At 32.9% G+C, this 18,461-nt stretch overlaps 1 protein-coding gene across 4 annotated transcripts in view; it reads left to right on the top strand.

Moving 5' to 3' along the window:
* Nucleotides 1-15,796, top strand: part of LOC141845214 (putative thimet oligopeptidase) — a 51,247-nt gene extending 35,451 nt beyond the window's left edge. For all 4 annotated transcript variants that reach the window (XM_074733270.1, XM_074733273.1, XM_074733271.1 and 1 more), the window contains 7 exons: nt 2,335-2,432; nt 2,517-2,562; nt 4,024-4,120; nt 13,730-13,803; nt 13,873-13,977; nt 14,984-15,064; nt 15,506-15,796. In XM_074733270.1, the coding sequence (XP_074589371.1) occupies nt 2,335-2,432; nt 2,517-2,562; nt 4,024-4,120; nt 13,730-13,803; nt 13,873-13,977; nt 14,984-15,064; nt 15,506-15,616 (612 nt within the window). In that variant the 3' untranslated portion in view covers nt 15,617-15,796. The remainder of the gene's footprint in view (nt 1-2,334; nt 2,433-2,516; nt 2,563-4,023; nt 4,121-13,729; nt 13,804-13,872; nt 13,978-14,983; nt 15,065-15,505) is intronic.
* The last annotated feature ends 2,665 nt before the right edge of the window (nt 15,797-18,461 follow it).

Genomic DNA, 18,461 nt, shown 5'->3' on the forward strand with positions numbered 1-18,461 from the left:
TAGGGGCAAAACCTTGTAGTACTCCAATGACTCAGAACGTGGATCTTACAGTAGATGGAGAATTATTTGAACATCCAGAGAGATATCGAAGGTTGGTTGGGAAGTTGAATTATCTTACCTTGACTCGTCCAGATATTGCATATTCAGTTAGTGTTGTTAGTCAGTATATGTCATCTCCAACGGTTCATCATTGGGCAGCATTAGAGCAAATTTTGTGTTACTTGAAGGGCGCACCCGGACGAGGTATTGTATATAAAGATCATGGGCACACTCATATCGAATGTTTTTCAGATGCAGATTGGGCAGGTTCTAAAATGGATAGGAGGTCTACTTCAGGGTATTGTATCTTCATTGGAGGAAATTTAGTATCATGGAAGAGTAAGAAGCAAAAGGTTGTGTCGCGATCCAGTGCAGAATCAGAATATAGAGCTATGGCACAGTCTGTGTGTGAAATAATGTGGATATATCAACTGTTGACTGAAATAGGACTCAAAATTTCAATACCAGCAAAACTATGGTGTGATAATCAAGCTGCTATTCACATTGCATCGAATCCCGTGTTCCATGAGCGGACTAAGCACATTGAAATTGATTGTCATTTTGTTCGTGAGAAAATTCAACAAGGCTTGATCACTACAGGATATGTAAAAACTGGAGAACAATTAGGGGATATCTTCACAAAAGCTTTAAATGGGATCCGAGTTGATTATCTTTGTAACAAGTTGGGCATGATTAATATCTATGCTCCAACTTGAGGGGGAGTATTAGTTATAAATATTCGTTATTTTTTTATAGACTTTTTCTAGAATAGGCCCTAAACTCTAACTATAAATAGGGCCTTATATCTTGTAATTGAATAAGATTTCTTAAGTTATTTTGATAACATGTACTTGAGCAAACCACCAAGACCTTTCTCACTTTTGGCGATCTACCTTTGTTGTCCTGAGTTAACTCTCATTGTTACTAGAGATCTTTTAGCAAACGGTTACAATTCAATGCAAAATGATTAGTTTTAAATCCCCTCCAGATGCAATCATATACTTTTCATGATGATAAGAAATAAGTACAATTTGTAGAATTCTCTTTCTCACCTTGTAGATTAAGATCTAATACTAGGTGAAAAGCATCTTACCTGAAAGAGTTTCTAAGCATGAAACTGTCTTCTCTTCCAACGCCTTTTGATGTTCCTTTTAGCAATTGAGAGTGTTTAAGGATGATTACAAATAATTTCATATAAGCATTAGATCCAGAAAAAGCCTCTAATTTTTTAAATCAAGCCTCAATGACTAAATCTAGGCACTTGTGTTGACCAAAAACTCATAAATGTCGTCTAACATTTGAAATATGACATACTTTTGTCATTGCTCCAGATTGCCTAATTCCAATTGATTGGATCAATGTTCCAGTTGACTGAACCAAGTTGACTGAACTAATCTCCTAGTTGATCAGCATTCTAGTCCAAGCTGGCAACCCCTTTAGTTGGTTTACAAGCGCCATAAATTACCCCAACTTTGGGAACTAGTCGTCAACAAAAGTATACATTCTATGGTGCTAAATTCTTTCAATCCAATCAATTTATTACCCCAAAATAAATACAATGGTCTTCAATCTTTCTTCAAGTTTGATGATCATTCACGAGTTCAAAATTTCTCATGGCTCTGCTCTCAATCCATAAAGTTCATCATCTAAGTTTGATCACTTTAATCTCCAACTTGTATGATATCCTATACACTGATCAAATACATGCACCTAACTTAAATTGAATTATCAAACTATCAAAAAACCGTAGTTAGACCTAACTAAACTGGAGGAACTATTGTCCCAACTAGGGATGACAATGGAATGGGTTGGGATGCATCTTTTAATTTTCATCCCTGTCCAATATAGAAAGCAGGGGAGTTCTTCCCCATCCCCACCATGCTGCTCCTCTACTTAAGTGGAGTGAGATAATAAATTATTAAATACAAAACTACATTTTGGACAAGATTCATGGCGGGCAAGCAGGGCATAACAAAAAAATTCTATCCCATTCCCTCTCTTCATATGCAGGTTAATTTTTGGTCTCATTTTGCATCTGAATTGTGCGAATTCATAAACAAACAAAATATTGCTTAGGCCTCTAATTGTCCAATATGATAGTGCAATGAAGCATATGTCTGGTTTGCATTTTAGCTAATGTTGATGCTTCTGTCTGAATTTGTTAGTGGCTGTTATGCTTATATGGATGCCTACAAGAACTTCGGATACACAATCCATTAGTTTGTTTTGAATAATGCCTTTGTTGACTTATCCAAGAATAACCAATGAAGATATTCATTTATATCATAATCTTAGGTACATCATATATGCATGCGTGCAACCTTTTCAAGGTTTTCTGGTCTGCAAGTGGATGCTGACTTCATTGAAATTCCTAGTAAGCTTCTTGAGAACTGGTAAGTCAATAGGTGTCAAATGTTCATCTTTGACTAAGTGATCTAATACATTCATGTTTAAACAAAATGGTTATCGTGCTTTAGGTGTTACCAGAGTATCTCACTGAAAATGATGTCTGGTTACTACCAGGTAATCCTTTGTCAAATGTCTTGATGATTTGTAAAATTCTCTGCATTGTACATTTCAAACTATTCTCTCTTTGCGAGGAAAGTTGGCATCATTTTTTTGTGGTTTTGTTTATGAACTTATTGTTAATGATTGGCTAGTTCAACCAGGTGTTGGGCTTCAAATGGCTTATGGTTCCTATATATGTAGAATTGTTGCAAATCTGTCAAACACAATTGTGATATTTGGTAAAAGAAACATGTATATAGAATTTTAAATATCAAAATCACTAAATCAGTTTCTTGTGATACCCTACTTTAGTCCCATGCAGAGAGTGGTAATTAGCTTAGACGATGTAATTAATAATTTGTGCTCAAGCATTTTGGGCCAATGATTAGGTCTAACAAAGTTAAGTAGATCTCTCATTAGGCATTGTGATTCTTATTAGAGTAGACCTAATCCTCGCAGCATGATGGATGAGTGGCTTTGTAGAGGTCACTTGTTTGATGGCACATTCTTCCATTGGGCCTCAGAACGTGCCATCACAGAGCTGATTAGGGGTGACTTTAGGTCTGGTTTGGATTTATATCTTGGTGGAGATATCAAGCATTAAGTGGGATTATTGTGGCACTATACTTTAGCCCTATTTGAATAGTTATGGACTAACTAAAGAGGATTATATGCTTGAATGAGTGAACTGCCATTAACTTGCATTTAAGCATTTTGGCCAGTGACCTAACAGTTCATGTAAAAGATCAGTTCTCTTTCTTTGGCTGGACAGACCATTAATTTCTCCTCTTCTACCTGCCTTATGACAAGGAAACCCACCAAAGGCATCTTTTGCAGCAAATTCCTTTGACTTTGGTTAAGTCTCTCTTTTGCTCGAAAGATTTAAGGAACCATTACATGACAATTTGAGTCTTTTAGTCTTTTAGTGATCACATCTCAGTTTTATTATTTCATATTGATATGTGGGTCTATGTTCTAAATCTTGAAAGCAAACAAGTCATGTAAATTTGCTGACCCAATGGTGCTGCTTTCATATCTATTAGTGAAGGCAAATGCTCAGGCCTTTTTTCCTTTTTGGAAAGTTGGTTATTAGCTGGAAACAGTTGATTAAAGATTGATGCTATCCTCAGGGCAATTGCTTTTGCTTAGATATCTTTAGGATAATAACTATGTCCAGAAACTTCTTGAGTATAGTCGTCAAAAAGGCCATTGTTAGATATTAAAAAAATCTCTGGTCCTATAAGTACAATAAACCACTTTTTATGGAAAATGTTTATATATAATGTTTTTATTTTTATTTTTGAAAATAGTATAATATTCAGAAATATGATGAACACAGTATCATTTGTTTCATCATTTATCCATCGTGGAAAATGTGATAATTTTTAACATTGTTTTCATCATTTATCCTTAATGATATATCATTGACTTTGACCAAGTAAGATCCTAAAAAATCGCCCGTAAATTCTAGCACAGGATATTACAAAATCCGTCACAACTAATATGTGCACATCATTAAGGAGAAAGCGGGATTTGTTCTCTGGCCTTAAACTGAAGCAAGAAATTCTACTTTGTAAGTATAGTTTATTCTACTTCGGAATCTAGTTCTTTGCTTATAATGTTGAATGGTATCTTAGTAATAAAAACGTAAAATCATTTTAAATTTTCTTTCCATTTCTTTCCTCTTCAAATATGGTATTTCTGTGTCCCTGTGTTAATTTATGTGAAAATATCTCATCTTTGTGCTTCCTCTATCTTTGTTTAGTGTCTAATTTCTCTTCAGTTTAACAAGAGTTGGTTCGTCAAAGTTTTTCTTTTCTTTCTGTTTGTGTTATTTGGACTCGTAACTGATTTTCTGGAAAAAAAAAAAAAAGTTGTACAATGTAAAACATAGATTATGACGAGCATTGTTCATCACATATAGGAGCAGAGATACCTTTTACACATTTGGTTCACGTGGTTTGGGTTCAATTGTATAGGCCCTTCTTGGTATTTCACATTCATTTCTGGTTGGAAATTGAGCAAATAGGGATTTCCCCAACTCTGACTTGTCCCTATCAAGGCAATCTGCTTTGTTGAAAGTGTGGTCTTAAATGTGCATTTACACCATACAGTCACAATGTGAATGATCTTTTGTGATTCTTGTTAGAGTTATAGTTATATTGGTTATGCATTTAGTCCCACTTTAAGTATTTTAGGTATAGAGTACCCTAAAGGGTATAAGATTAGCCCTTTTTTTAATGCTAATACTATATTCTCTTCTCAATTTGGGTATTAGATTAGGTTCGGTTTTTCTTCTCAATTTCAAAGAGGCTGTGACTTTGATGTGATAGGGTAGCCTTCCCTCCCTTCCTCCACCATATCGTTGCAAACTCCTTTCCTCTCCTCATCCATCCATCACAATTGTAAAATCTTAATTTGTTTTCTCTATACGTGTCCATTTTGTCAGCCCTTGTTCTTTGATGTGTTTAGTCTAAGCTGCATATGTTACCACCTCCTCATCCATCCATCACAATTGTCAAATCTTTTTTTTTTTTTTTTTGCTCTATACGTTTCCTCTTTCTCAGCCCTTCTTCTTTGATGTGTTTAGTCTAAGCTGCATATGTTACCACCAAGTGGTTTTGAAAGGGACCACATAACATAATGGATATACATCCTCTTTAGGTACGCATTGCACATATGCAGCCTTCATATACAGGAAAAAATAACTTATTTGTGTTCATTTGTATCTGGTCATACTAAACCAAATTGATTCAGAACTCTAAGCCACACTATATAGTAGCTTGTAATTTGTAAGTGATAGCTTAAACTGTCATGTGCAAGTGACCCTTCTTGGTTGTGAATAATTCATTGACACCTTGTGTTAGCTCACTATGTCGCAGTGATGCTAAATGATGCTTGCAACATGTCCTCACACTAGTCTTCAACAAGAAGTGATGATTACCACACAACACATTGACAATAATAACATAATGTCTTAATAGCTTATGTAATAAAAAAGTCAGGAAGTCTACCAAGGAATGCTTCTCAGTTGTGCAAAATTTAACCAAATAGTAGTGATGTCCTAAAGCAGAGTAATAGTAGTAGTATGCTTAATGACTCACTTGATGTTGATATAAGGATACGTATAAGATAGGAACTATTAGCAACACTAGCAAGAAAACCTCCTAAAAGAATCAAAAGAATAAGAATAGATGATAATAAAAGAAGTTTAATGCAACATACCATCTCTCAAGCATATTCATCTCAATATGAATTCAAGACTTTGTCATGAATCTTTATATCATTTGATATACAAACACATGCTCAACTAATAAAGTTGGATGCATCATCTAAATTAATTGAAATGGTTGCTTCTATATGAAGTCGAAAAATTTTGGTCTCATGGTCTCTAGTCATAAACCCACATCATTTGGTAACATCTCTTATGAGAATAGGCATTCAACCATGCAACTTCAATTAGGCAACACTCAACCATTATAGTCCCACATCGTCTCTAAGGTTATGTGATTGTAAGTTTGTTATTTGCTTTATTTCATAATGACTTTAGTGTTATCTAATTAGGTATTGGCTAGGAGTGCGAACGAACCGAATAATATGAAAATATTGATATTCGAATTTGAGCTCAAATAGTATAGATGGTATTGGAATTCGATTGGAAGTTCAAAGATACAAATAATTTTGACTCAAGCTAGATTCGAAATAAAATTCGAGTTCGAATTCAATTCGAATTGTTCGAGCTTTGATTCAAGCTAAATCAAACATTAGCTCGAAATGACTCAAATTCGAGCTCAATTCAAATTATTCGAAACTTAATTTGAGTATATTCAAATTAAAATTGTGTACAATAGAATAAAAATAAACAGTGATCCAAAACATCATAAGAGTAAAATTGAAAACTGAATACAAATTTCATAATAATTTGGAGACAAATAAAACTTGGACAGAATAAAGGTAGACAAAGTCAAAGTTCAATAATTTGCATAATTAGTCTAAACACATTACATTAGTAAACAAAATAAAAATTCACTAGCTTATGTGTTTTAAATATACAAGTCATACAAAATTGAGCCAAAATGAGATTGATGGTAAAAAATTAACAGCCACTAGCCTTATCTCTTGCTACATCCCAAGTCCAGCCGCCATTGAATTCCAAGAAATAAAAAAGTTTTATACTGCCACCTCTTCAATCTGTGCGAAAATCAAAAGATAAACATGTTATAAACTCAAATATAAAATGCTAAAAATTAAATTATACCTCAGTCGCACAATTAGTTTTTCAAGTTTCAACTTCCAATGATAAATTTAATTTATAGGTAAATCAATCGTCAAATGTTGTTTTTCAACCTACAATAATAAGGATAAATGTATCATTTATTTTTTAAATACTACTTTCTAATTAGAAGAAAAAAACATAAGCAAAATGTTTTAGCATCATAACTTAGTCTTTTTAGTCACTCCATGTCATTTTTGACACCAATCTCCACCTTACATCAACATTTCAACTGTTGTGGGAGCTAAAGAAGCACGATACTTATCAATAACACGACTTCCAGTGCTAAAGGTTGCCTCTGAAGTTACTATGGTAATGGGTATCGCTAATATATCTCTAGCCATTGTTGACAACATCAAAAATTTGTATGTATTGAGCTTCCACCAACCAAGAGCATCTAATGCATCATTTAGATTATGCCTATGACCCTTCCTCTAGATACACATCTAGCTCAGATTTTTCAAGTTGTACAATTTCAATTTCTTTTAAATAAGGAGAGAATTCAGACCATCCAAAAGAAAAGGTAGTATGTTCTCTCTTACTTTGAGTTGAGCTATTGCTATCTTAAGATTCAGAGTTGGTTTTTGATCCTTGAAGCTTTTCAACAGCTGCATCCGAATATTCTTTATAAATTACATACAAAGCCTTTGAATCTCTTTAATATTACTCTCTGATTCAAATGAGTTATAAAGATTAGGAAAAGTGAATTCAAGTACTCGCATTTTACATCTAGGATCCAAAACTAAACCAACAACCATTAATAAATTACACTCACCCCAATATTTATCAAACTTTCCTTTTATTTTTTGCACCATTTTTCTAATAAATTCTTCTTCATTATAAGGTTTCTCATTCAAGATTACTAGCAGTAGGATACTCACTTCCAGAAATAATTTTGGTTGCTTCATAAAATACTTTCAAGATTGAAAATACTTTATGCAATTGCTCCCAATTATCTTTTGTTGGACAATGAATGTAGTTAGGTTCCCGGTCTTTAAATCTTGGAAAAACTTCTTTGAAAGCAATTCTTCTTAACATCTCATAAGTTGAAGTCCATCTTGTTTTACAATCATCAACCAATCTTCTTTCATGTAACTTCAATTGTTTCACAATTTCAGCAAATTGAATGAATCTGACATCCGTTCTTCTGATGAAATCCACATTGACGAATTACATGAATAATATCTTTAATTTCATTGAGACTATCTTGAGCTTTAAGATTTAAATGTGCACAACACCGAACATGGAATAATTTTCCTTCACAAATCAGATTTTTATTTATTGTCAAGAAATCTTCCTTCATATATTTAATTGCAACATCATTAGCACTCACATTATCAATAGAAATAGTATATACCTTATTTTCAATTTCCCATGTCCTTGACACTTTAGAAGGGTATTTGAAATTTGAGAACCACCTCAAGGAGAAATATGAAAAAACACTGAGAATATGTTTATTCAATTTTCAAGAAGAGTCAATCTAGTGACTAGTGATAATTATGTGCTCTATTTTTTGATTTTTTGACTTCCATAAATATGTTGTGAGGTTAATCTTTGTTACATTTTTCAATAGACCATGTAATTTTTTCTTTTTAGCTTCATATATTGCAAAACAACTCTTTTTTTGCTATTGTTCGTGATATACGAGTCCACTTAGGTATTCCTCGTCTATAAAACATATTAAAACCTTCTTCTAATAATGTAAATGGATGTTCATGCTTTAGGATCCATGAGGCAGTTGCTTCTTTCATGCATTTCGTACAAAATTTTTGATCAAGTAACAAAGGTGACATAGTTGTATCAATGCTTTCGAAGCCTAACAATAGTTGTTGTTTGAGTTTATCTTCAAGTTTCTTTTTAGAATCCAAGTGTTTAACACAATGATCCAAGTGTTGTTTTAAGTGTGTTGTAGTACCTGGCTTCATTTTTACGAGGAATAGATGACAATATTTGCACTTGTACTTGTCACTTTTTGGATCCTCAACCTCAATCATTTCTAGCTACACTTGAGATCTCTTTTGTTTCTTTGACTTATGAAATGAATTATCATCCCCAGTCAAATTGTTAGTCACACTATCCCTTTTATCTATTATTTGTTCTGGGAGCAGAATTAGCCATATTCTTTGAAAATCGAAAGAGAAATTATATATGAAAAATATTAGTAATACAATAAATTATTCAAATATATTTCATGGTATCCTTTGGAAATAACATATTTTCAAGAATAAGGAATAAATTACTCAAATAAATTCCATGGAAACATTACTGTACTTAAATATGCAAAATTGTAAACTTCACAAAAGTTATCAAATTCAACAACTATTCCACTCAAAATCAATATTTAACAACTTCGATTTCTTTAAGCAATAAAATGAATTGAAAGATTAAAACAAATAAAATAAAATAATTTCTTCCAAAAAAAGAAAAAAAATGAAAGTAAGAATGAATTTGAATTAATTTTGTATTTAAAAAAAAAGAGATTAAGGAGAGAAAAGAGAGACTTACAATTAGATTTCCCCTTTGATAATCAATGATTCAACAACGAACAAGGATTAAAGAGCAAAAAGAGAGAGGCATGACATGTCAGACCGAGGCTTCCAAGCAAAAGGACGTGGAGGCGGAGAAAAGCTTGCTTGCAGTCTCCAGTCTCCAAATCCCAATCATTGGAAGCACAATCGCACATCCCCGATGAGACTTTGCCCTTCGCTTTCTGTCATTGCCTTCAACCTTCCTTTCACTCGGTTGATGACCTCGACATGATTTCAGCCGTCATCCAAAGCACTCTATTAGGGTTTGTGAAAAGATTAGGGTTAGTAAGAGGAGTTATGGGTTATATCTTAAAATATAGTCTATTAACCCATTAACAAGGTTAATTGGTTATATTTTAAAATATACTTATTGGATAACATAATAGAAATAATAAATATATAATAAAATCAAATAAAAGCTTGTGAACAATCGAACAAAATATTATAGATTCGAATTCGGTTCGAAAAATTATCGAATACGTTTTGAGTTTCGCTTGCATTTAATAATTTTGAATATGAATTAAATATTTTTCAAGCCGGCTCGAAAAACTCACAAGTCGGCTTGATTTGTTTGCACCCCTAGTATTGACAACACCTAACTATTATATGTTAGTGGAATTATGCTCCAAGTGGTCGACCCTAGTTGGGATGTGTTAATGTGGTTAGTGAAGGTTTTAAGTTAGGATCATTTTGTATTTCTAATATGTGTCAAGTGTATAGGAGTTTGGCATGCTACATGTGGAATTTGAAAATCTCGTAACTTGATAGGGTTAAGTTGGAAGATTGTTGGACCAAGAGGTTATAGTCGACTAGGAGCTTGGCAGGTTGCTCATGGAGTTGGAAAGACTGTGACTTGATAGGATTGAGTTGTACTCACATAGTCAAGTTCGTTGTTAGTTTCTTGACGTAGAGGCTCAAACCGAGGTGAATTCGAAGGCTAGGTAGGGGATGACATGAACTAAGGTTAGAGGACTTGGTGTATCTAACAGATTGAAGGCTTGATGAGATGGACTCATGGGCGAGAAGCATTAACAAAAATCGAAGACTAGAATATTTACGGTTTGTGAGAGATTATATGGGCAAAACCTTGTTCCTTGGTTTATACAACCAAGGAGCAAGGTTTTTTAGGTGGTAATCAACAGTTGAGCTTGCTCTCAAGTATATCAAGATTGTTGAGCAAATTTTTTTTATTGGAGGTTATTCTCAATTAACTGAAATGTTGAGTTAACTTAGGAGTCGACTGCAAATGTTTTGCTCAGAGACAAAAAGGTTATGTTTTGGCTCCAACAGAATGGAGGCAAGACTAAGTCGACTAAAGTTATTAAGTCTACTAGGTAGTCAATTGTTTTAAAAGGTTTGAATTCTCGAACCGTGCTAGTTAACTTCAATGCTTGCTTTCCATTTGGAATGTTGTAATTTTGACATTATCTTTTAAGTAGAAAACTACAAAACAAAAAAAAATAATAACATTATTTTAATTTTAGTATGTCAAGGGGTTTCGAGTGTTGACATGAAATGATACTCATCAACATTATTGGCACACGAAATAGGAGAAATTGGCTTAGTGTTGAGTAGTATTGAGTTTTGTAATCTATCGATGTGATACATCTTGATGATTTCGCCTAGTACGGTACGACCTTTTAGATCATGGTTCTAAATATGATGCTTTCCGTTGGACTTAAATTGACTGAAGAGATCTTTCAGTTGAGTGGAAAGTTATCTATTGGAGGATAACTTTGCTATCATTGTCATTAAAATCGACTAGAAATGGTTTGTGCCGACTAAAAGTTTTAGCAATCGCATGACAACTAGTTGTTAGCAAATAAGCTTATTGTTTTAGCTGTTTGAGCAATTGAACTTAGTTTGAACCCATTGGAAGTCGGAGCAGTTAACTAAACTAGTCTTTGTCTATAACAACAATTATCGTAATTTGGTACAAGGGAACCTCGAAATATAACAACAATTATCGTAAGATGCTCTTATTGTCTATGTCCTTAAGTGCCTCCAACAACTCTAGGAGCTTGAAATCAACTAGGCTTCAACACTTGTAGGGATTTCAGGTTTTGCTTTATTTTTAATTCTCTTATGTTCATTATATCATTTATAGATATAAGGTTACATTGTTCATTATATCATTTTAGAGAAAAAAAGAAGCATTGCTACTTTTTTTTTATAAGGTTACATTGTTCATCTTATATTAAGTATGAGGCTTTCTCCATTTCTTGTAAAAGAGATTTTTATTGTGGTTTCTTGAAGAGCTAATGATTCATCTAATGAATTTGTAAGTCATGGAGTACAACTAAGGGGTTTGAACTACATTAAAATCTTTTGATAGCATTGATCTTAATTGTGTTTTTTAATTATTATTAGTTTTGTTGTGTTTATAATCATATCTCTATTTCTAACAAGCACAAGAGAATTTTGGTAGTCTAATATTTGCTTTAGTCTTGCACTTGCACTTGTAAGAGAATAAAATTTTAATTCTTTAGGTTATCTACTATTCACCCTCTCCCCTCTAGCTACGCTATTAGATTCTACATTATACAACAATAATAACCTAGCCTTTTCTAATTAAGTGGAGTTGGTTATATAGATCCTCCTATGTCATTGAGCTCTATCCTCTACTATATCATCATCTATATTTAAATAAATTTTATCCTATTTTATCATTACTAATCAAGTCTTCTTTGGTCTTACTCTTTCTCGTTTAATACGCGTATTTGTCGAAGTTTCATATCGTCTAACTGGAGTATTTATTGATTGTTTAAGTACATGTATGTACCATCTTAAATGCGTCTTTCAGAGTTTTTTCTTAATAAGCGTAATCTTGACTTTTTCTCTAATGCTCTCATTTCTTATCCACTCTATTCTTGAATGTCCACATATTCACCTTAACATTTTCATTTTTATAACTTATCTTTTACTCGTGTGTTTGAGTTATAGTTCAACATTATCCACTCCATTCTCGTATGCCCACACATCCATCTTAACATCCTTATTTCTGTGACTCTCATCTTTTACTTGTGTGTTTGACTTATAGTTCAACATTTAGCTCCATATAACATGGCAAGTCTAACCATTGTATAGAACTTCTCTTTAAGTTTTAGAAGTACCTTTCAATCACAAAGAGCACTTGATACTCTCCTCTATTTCAACCATTCTATTTGTATTTTATGTAAGATATAACTCTCAACCCCTTTATCCTTTTGCAAAATCAATCTTAAATACTTAAAGCTCTCAGTTATAGATAACTCGTTATCTTCTATTTTAACAATTGCCTATAATATTTATTGACATGCTATTTCTAGTTAGTACCTAACCATCATAAATCTATAGCATTTCTAAGGTCAACTATGTTCTTAAGTTAGATATTAGCAACTATCATAACGTGTCAGTAGCAACTATCATAGCGGTGAAGCCTAAATTGATCCCCTAACTCTTTTCAATAGGACATCCTCAAGGGTCGCTCCCTCAATTGATCCCCTAACTCATCAAAAATGCCCTTCATGCAAAGGGGAGTATCCTACCTGTTCAAAGAATGGAAGGCCTCACCATCCACACTTCAAACATATTTCATTAAGTTAAACACTGCTCAACTCTATCATAATATCAAATGAAAGCCAATCATCCATTAAGTTATGCAGAATTGAAGAGGAGATGACGAGATGACTTGGGAATTATAAAAGCCAACAGGTCTGTCATGCTCAGATTAAGCATCAATAATGTCCAGCTTGTTATATAAAGTAGAGTGTTCCATAAATATTTTCCGCTCACTATTCTAAAGTAATTGGGATAGAACTCTGAGGGGTAAACTCCAACTTGTTAAGAAACATCTTCCCATTTTAAGATCGGAAAGCCTCTAAACAGGAAACAGGACACCAATTGTAGTCCTGAATTGGAAAAATTAACTACTCAGAGACACTCGTCTTAGCAACATTATTCTTGGTTGCTAATCATATGCAATTAGGATTAAATCTGGAACTGTGAAAGCTGGTCAAAGTTGGGAGACACTTTAGTCAAGACAGGAGAAGTTGGAAAAGCTCTAATTGGGAATGCTTTCCTTCTAAACTTTCTCAATAATATTAGTTGATCAAGTTTCTTGGTTCTTAGAAATTATGCGTCGCTGTAAACCTTCCATCATGTATTCCTGTTCACCTGTGCTTTAGATAAAACATTGTAGGGTGAATTGCTTTTATATCACCTCGAGTATGTTGTTAATTAATAAATCATATCACAGCAATTGTCAGTTCTGAATTATGATTTTCCTATTAATTTAATTGCATCCCTGTTGTTTCTAGTTATGGTAAGACTACCCAACACAATGCTGCTTTATGGCTGTCATCATACTTGTGATGTTGATACAAGCTCTTTATATTGACAGGCCTCATGGACCAATTTATTTATTCGAGTCCGAATGCCAATATGCTGGAGTTATTGAAGCATTTGCATCCTAAGGTATAGTACATGAAAGATTTATATAATGATCAATTTGTCATCCCTTCAGAGTTGGCTTCTGTACTCCAGGTAATGCTAGGAATACCATTATTAGAAGGTACCAACCCTGCCTCAAGTTTTCCCCAAATTGCTATTGGCTCTGAGGCCACTTGCTATAGTTCTATCTGGAGTGAGGTTTGTACTTATTTATTATCATTTACTATTTGGCTTTACAAATTATCAACCAACATGAGCAAGGAATTGTTTAATTCAACATACTTGTAGCTCAAAATATTTTAAATGCTTATATTTGTTTCTAATTTCTATCTGTCAAATTTTCCATTATTATTTGCTTCATCATATAAATCATTAATATTTTTTTTTTCAGTTTCTAATATTGATGTGTACATTACAAGTTGGATACTAGCTTAAGATAACGGTTTTGGATTTTCACATACTCCTGAAGACTTATAATGTTGCATATGCTTGGATGCTAATATTTGACGTATCACTGAGTTTGGGTATGAGAACAATACTATGTTGTGCTGGTGTGCTGACACATTGTACAACATTGATTAGGATGAGGGAGGAATTGACCAAAAGGAGGGAGAAAAAAACCTAGTTGGCTCTTTGCTCTGCCTCGTTTTGCGTACGTGGGAGTATATTACGCCTCACCGTGTCTCATATTGGCATTCTGGAAGAAGCTTCCTCATATGAAGAAGCCTCGCTCATGGTTCTGCAGTTTGCGGAAGAAGTGTGCAGAAGCCTGTCTTAACGCGTTTTGTTTGCTGGTGGGCTAGTAAAACAAATATATTTCACCGTGCCCATCACTATCACATGGAATGACATTTTATACTGTGTTAAGAACTGCCTATAAGTGATGCATGATAACATGTTCCTCCTAATGGACGGTTCCAAATGTCTAGACATTTAAATAGTGCATATGCTTATGTGACTGTTATTAATGGAGCGATGGCCTATCTCACATTTAGCCTGGATAAATTTGTGGCTTATTGGTTTTTCTGATTTTTCATTTTGCGGACTGCTAATTTGTGTTTTTCTGAAAACAAACAAAGGTCTCCATCATGGTCAATCCCATGGGAATGCATTCTAAGTTTATATCTTCTGATTTCAGTCCTTGAGGGTCTACAAAATAATCATTGAAACTGAAAAGCTTACTGAAAAATTATTGATTATATAGGCCATTGCTGCTGACATATTTGCATCGAAATTTCAAGAGGATTTGCTAAACCAACATGCAGGACTTCAGTTCAGAAATAAGGTAAAGAGGAATTTCTTTTTTTTTTCTCTTCTGCAATTACTGTCTCATTAAACCTGCTTTTAATTGGTGGAGCTCTACCATGATCAAATGTCTTTAGGTTAAGTTATTAGTGTATAGCATACATGACCAATGATTGGCAGGATCACTCTAATTATCACAGTGGATTAATGTTATAGTCCATCTATAACTTTTAAGATACAAGCCTTATCCTAGGTTTGTTTCTAAACATCAACCTGCAGTCAACCTTATAGTTAACCTTGTCTGCCATCTATTCAATACCTGAGTTGCATTTGAGTAATGCAGGCGAATGAACTAGATACCATTCATTGAAGTGTAGATGCAAAAGATCTATCTAGTGAGACGGAGGAAGATTCGTAATCTCCTTGAATATTTTACACACCGTTGTTGTGCGGTATTTCAATGCTAGTATCTCTGTCACAGGTATTAGCTCCAGGAGGTGCTAAAGAGTCGCTTGAAATTCTCTCAGATTACTTGGGAAGAGAACCCACAGTCCGCTCATTCATCGAAAGCAAAACCAAGAACAGTTTCTAAAAGAAGCTAGCTAGCCTGCTTTATTCTGTCACAGGTATTACGATCAACGCTCGCGATTCCATGACACTTAATGGATTTTTGTCTCTGATAGATTTGCACAACCTTTAAATTATTGCAAAATCATAATTCTTCTGATTATAATAACAAATACCGAGAAGATTGCGGTTTTATTGTTTTATGTCCCCTCTGTTATCGAATGGATCTTTTTTGTTCTTTTTTCCCATGAATTTATTAGACGATTTACCAGATTATGGAGAACCATCTCTGTCTGACTGACAGACATTAGATAGATTAAATTGCTTGATATCTACGTGTTTAAATTTAGCAGAATTGAATGCCGTGATGATCCGTTCGCATGGCCATAAAATTTCCAGTGGTTATATCATAGCAATCAATCATCAATGCATGCCAGTTGTTGAAGGGTTTGTGTTGGTTCAAAAAAAGAACCCTCATCAGACTCGGTATGTTTACAACCAGACCCAACTGGTGTCTCCTTTGTCTGGTGAACTGGTTTCTGTTTTTTTTTTTTTTTTTGAACACTCGTTTAGCTTCAGATGCATGCCATTCTACGCCAACGTTGGGTCGGCGTGTCCTTTTGTGATTAAATAAAAATAAAAAATCGTTGGTCGATTGGTGGTTGACGAGTCCGCCTTCTGGCAAATTGTCATTTTGCAAACAGCATCGTTCATTAATTCTGGGACGAGATGCGCTTCCCATTGTGTGCCATCATGGAGTTGGAGTTCCTGCTGGCCATTGATTGTGTGCCAGCAGAACATCTTCAGATGAACGCCATCCCTCGTTCTGGAAGGTAACGACTGCCGCGGCGTTGGTTCCCTAAAGCAGCACAGCATTAAATGCACATCTTCGCGGCGACGGACGTCGATCTGATCGCACATCGTTTTGTGATGTGATGTGATGTGACTATTAAACTTTTCGATTATGGAACCCATTCATCACATTCATTCGAGATTATTTATTTGAAATATGATTTAATTGATTACTACATAATAAATTTATTGAGTGAGTAAGAGTTGAATTTTGATGAAAATATCTTTTTTTTTATGATAGTCAATTGTAATTTTTTGATTTACCACTTCACATATGATCGTAAAATTGATCATGTGAGAAAAATACAAAGGATATTTTTTTATTTTCAAGATGTTTTATTTTCTATTAAAAAGGTGTCTTATTTTATTATTTTATTATGTATATTTATTCAAATATTTTTTGATGTTGTTCTGTATTGTGTAGTATCATTATTTTTCATCTAAATCTCTTGATTAATTTTTAAATCAGTTTAATACGTTATAGCAGTTATAAAATCGTAACTGTTATAATAATTGTAGTAACTAAGATTTTATAATTGTTATAATGTATTTTATATATTTAATATTTAAAAAATATTTATGTTGTAGAAGTTATAATTTCGTAGTTATAATGCGATTCAATTTATTGTTATAGCAGGTAAAAAATTATAACTATTATAATTATGATTTTGTAGCTATTATAACTATAAATAGCTATTATACTTGTAGTAATTATGATTTAATAGTTGTTATAATTATAAATAGGTGTAGTAGTTACAAAATTAATTGTTATTTATATTGTTCATCTATTATATTAGAATTTAATGTGTGTGTTAGAAGTGAATAATTTTGTAAATATATTAATTTTTGATGTGAGTGTAAAAAAGTTGCCATGTATACCACGAAGGGAATTAGCCAATGTGTTTTTTATTTATTGTAGAATTAGAGTTTTTATTTACTGATAAAAAAAATCTTAGTCCGCTATCAACCAAAATAAAATTTTCAGTGAGTGAGAAAAGTGATTATTTCATTTCTAGTGAACAGTTATTTTTTTAAATAATTTTTTTAGTACATAACAAAGCAAATAGTATGTAGGAGAAAATATTGGGAGTCAAATTTATAATATACCAAAATTGCAAATAATATTGTCTACTCGCATTAGAGAAACTGAATAATTGCAAAAATAAAAAATAGATAAATGAAAGAAGTATGCTTTTATATGTATCGCTAGCCAATCAGGAGGGACTTTCCAAAGAGTTCTCTGGCCCAGCCAGGGGTGCATGTGACGTGAGCTTTCTGAGCAGACTTAAAAAATATTTAATTCATGTTTGAATATCACATTTAAGTCTGATTTGAATATGGTTAATAAATTTTTCGAACTCATAACATTGACTGTTCACGAGCCACGCATGGATTGTAAATAAACAAAATATTAATTTGTTAAGAGTTGATTTATATTTGATCAATACATATAAATTAATTAAATTAATAAATTTAAATAATTTATTAAATTAAGTGAACAAGTTTAAATACATATGTATTCAGCCAGTGGCATAATTAGAATTTTCAATCGGGATGAAGAGGGAGGTGAATTTCAATAAAAAGACAATTTAATGCACAAAGCTTATGTAATTATGGAGTCCTAAAAAACATCTACAAGTATATTATACGTAACCTTAATCTATTTTTGCAAGAGATTATTTTCAATGAGAGCAAATTTAATAAATTAAAAAAAATACAACACAAAATATATAATAAAGGTCCTATATTAACTTCATATGTTTTTATAATAATACTTTTCAAGATTTTATGCTTTGAAAATATTGAATAATAATTAATTATCAACTGTATCAAACACATCTCGCTTATATATGATACTATATAATTATTTGTCACATTATCTCTAATCGATTATGAAGTGTGATTTTGATTATTTTTATTATAGAAAAATACTCTTTTTACTGTTGTAGTTGCAATGATTAATAGTAATGCTAATTTCAAAAGTAAATATATTAAAGGATGCAATCGATGTTCCTTTA

This window comes from Curcuma longa, chromosome 14 (genome assembly GCF_044706935.1).
Source record: "Curcuma longa cultivar G26 ecotype Majalengka, Jawa Barat chromosome 14, ITB_CL_G26_1.1, whole genome shotgun sequence".
Classification (NCBI taxonomy): Eukaryota; Viridiplantae; Streptophyta; class Magnoliopsida; order Zingiberales; family Zingiberaceae; genus Curcuma; species Curcuma longa.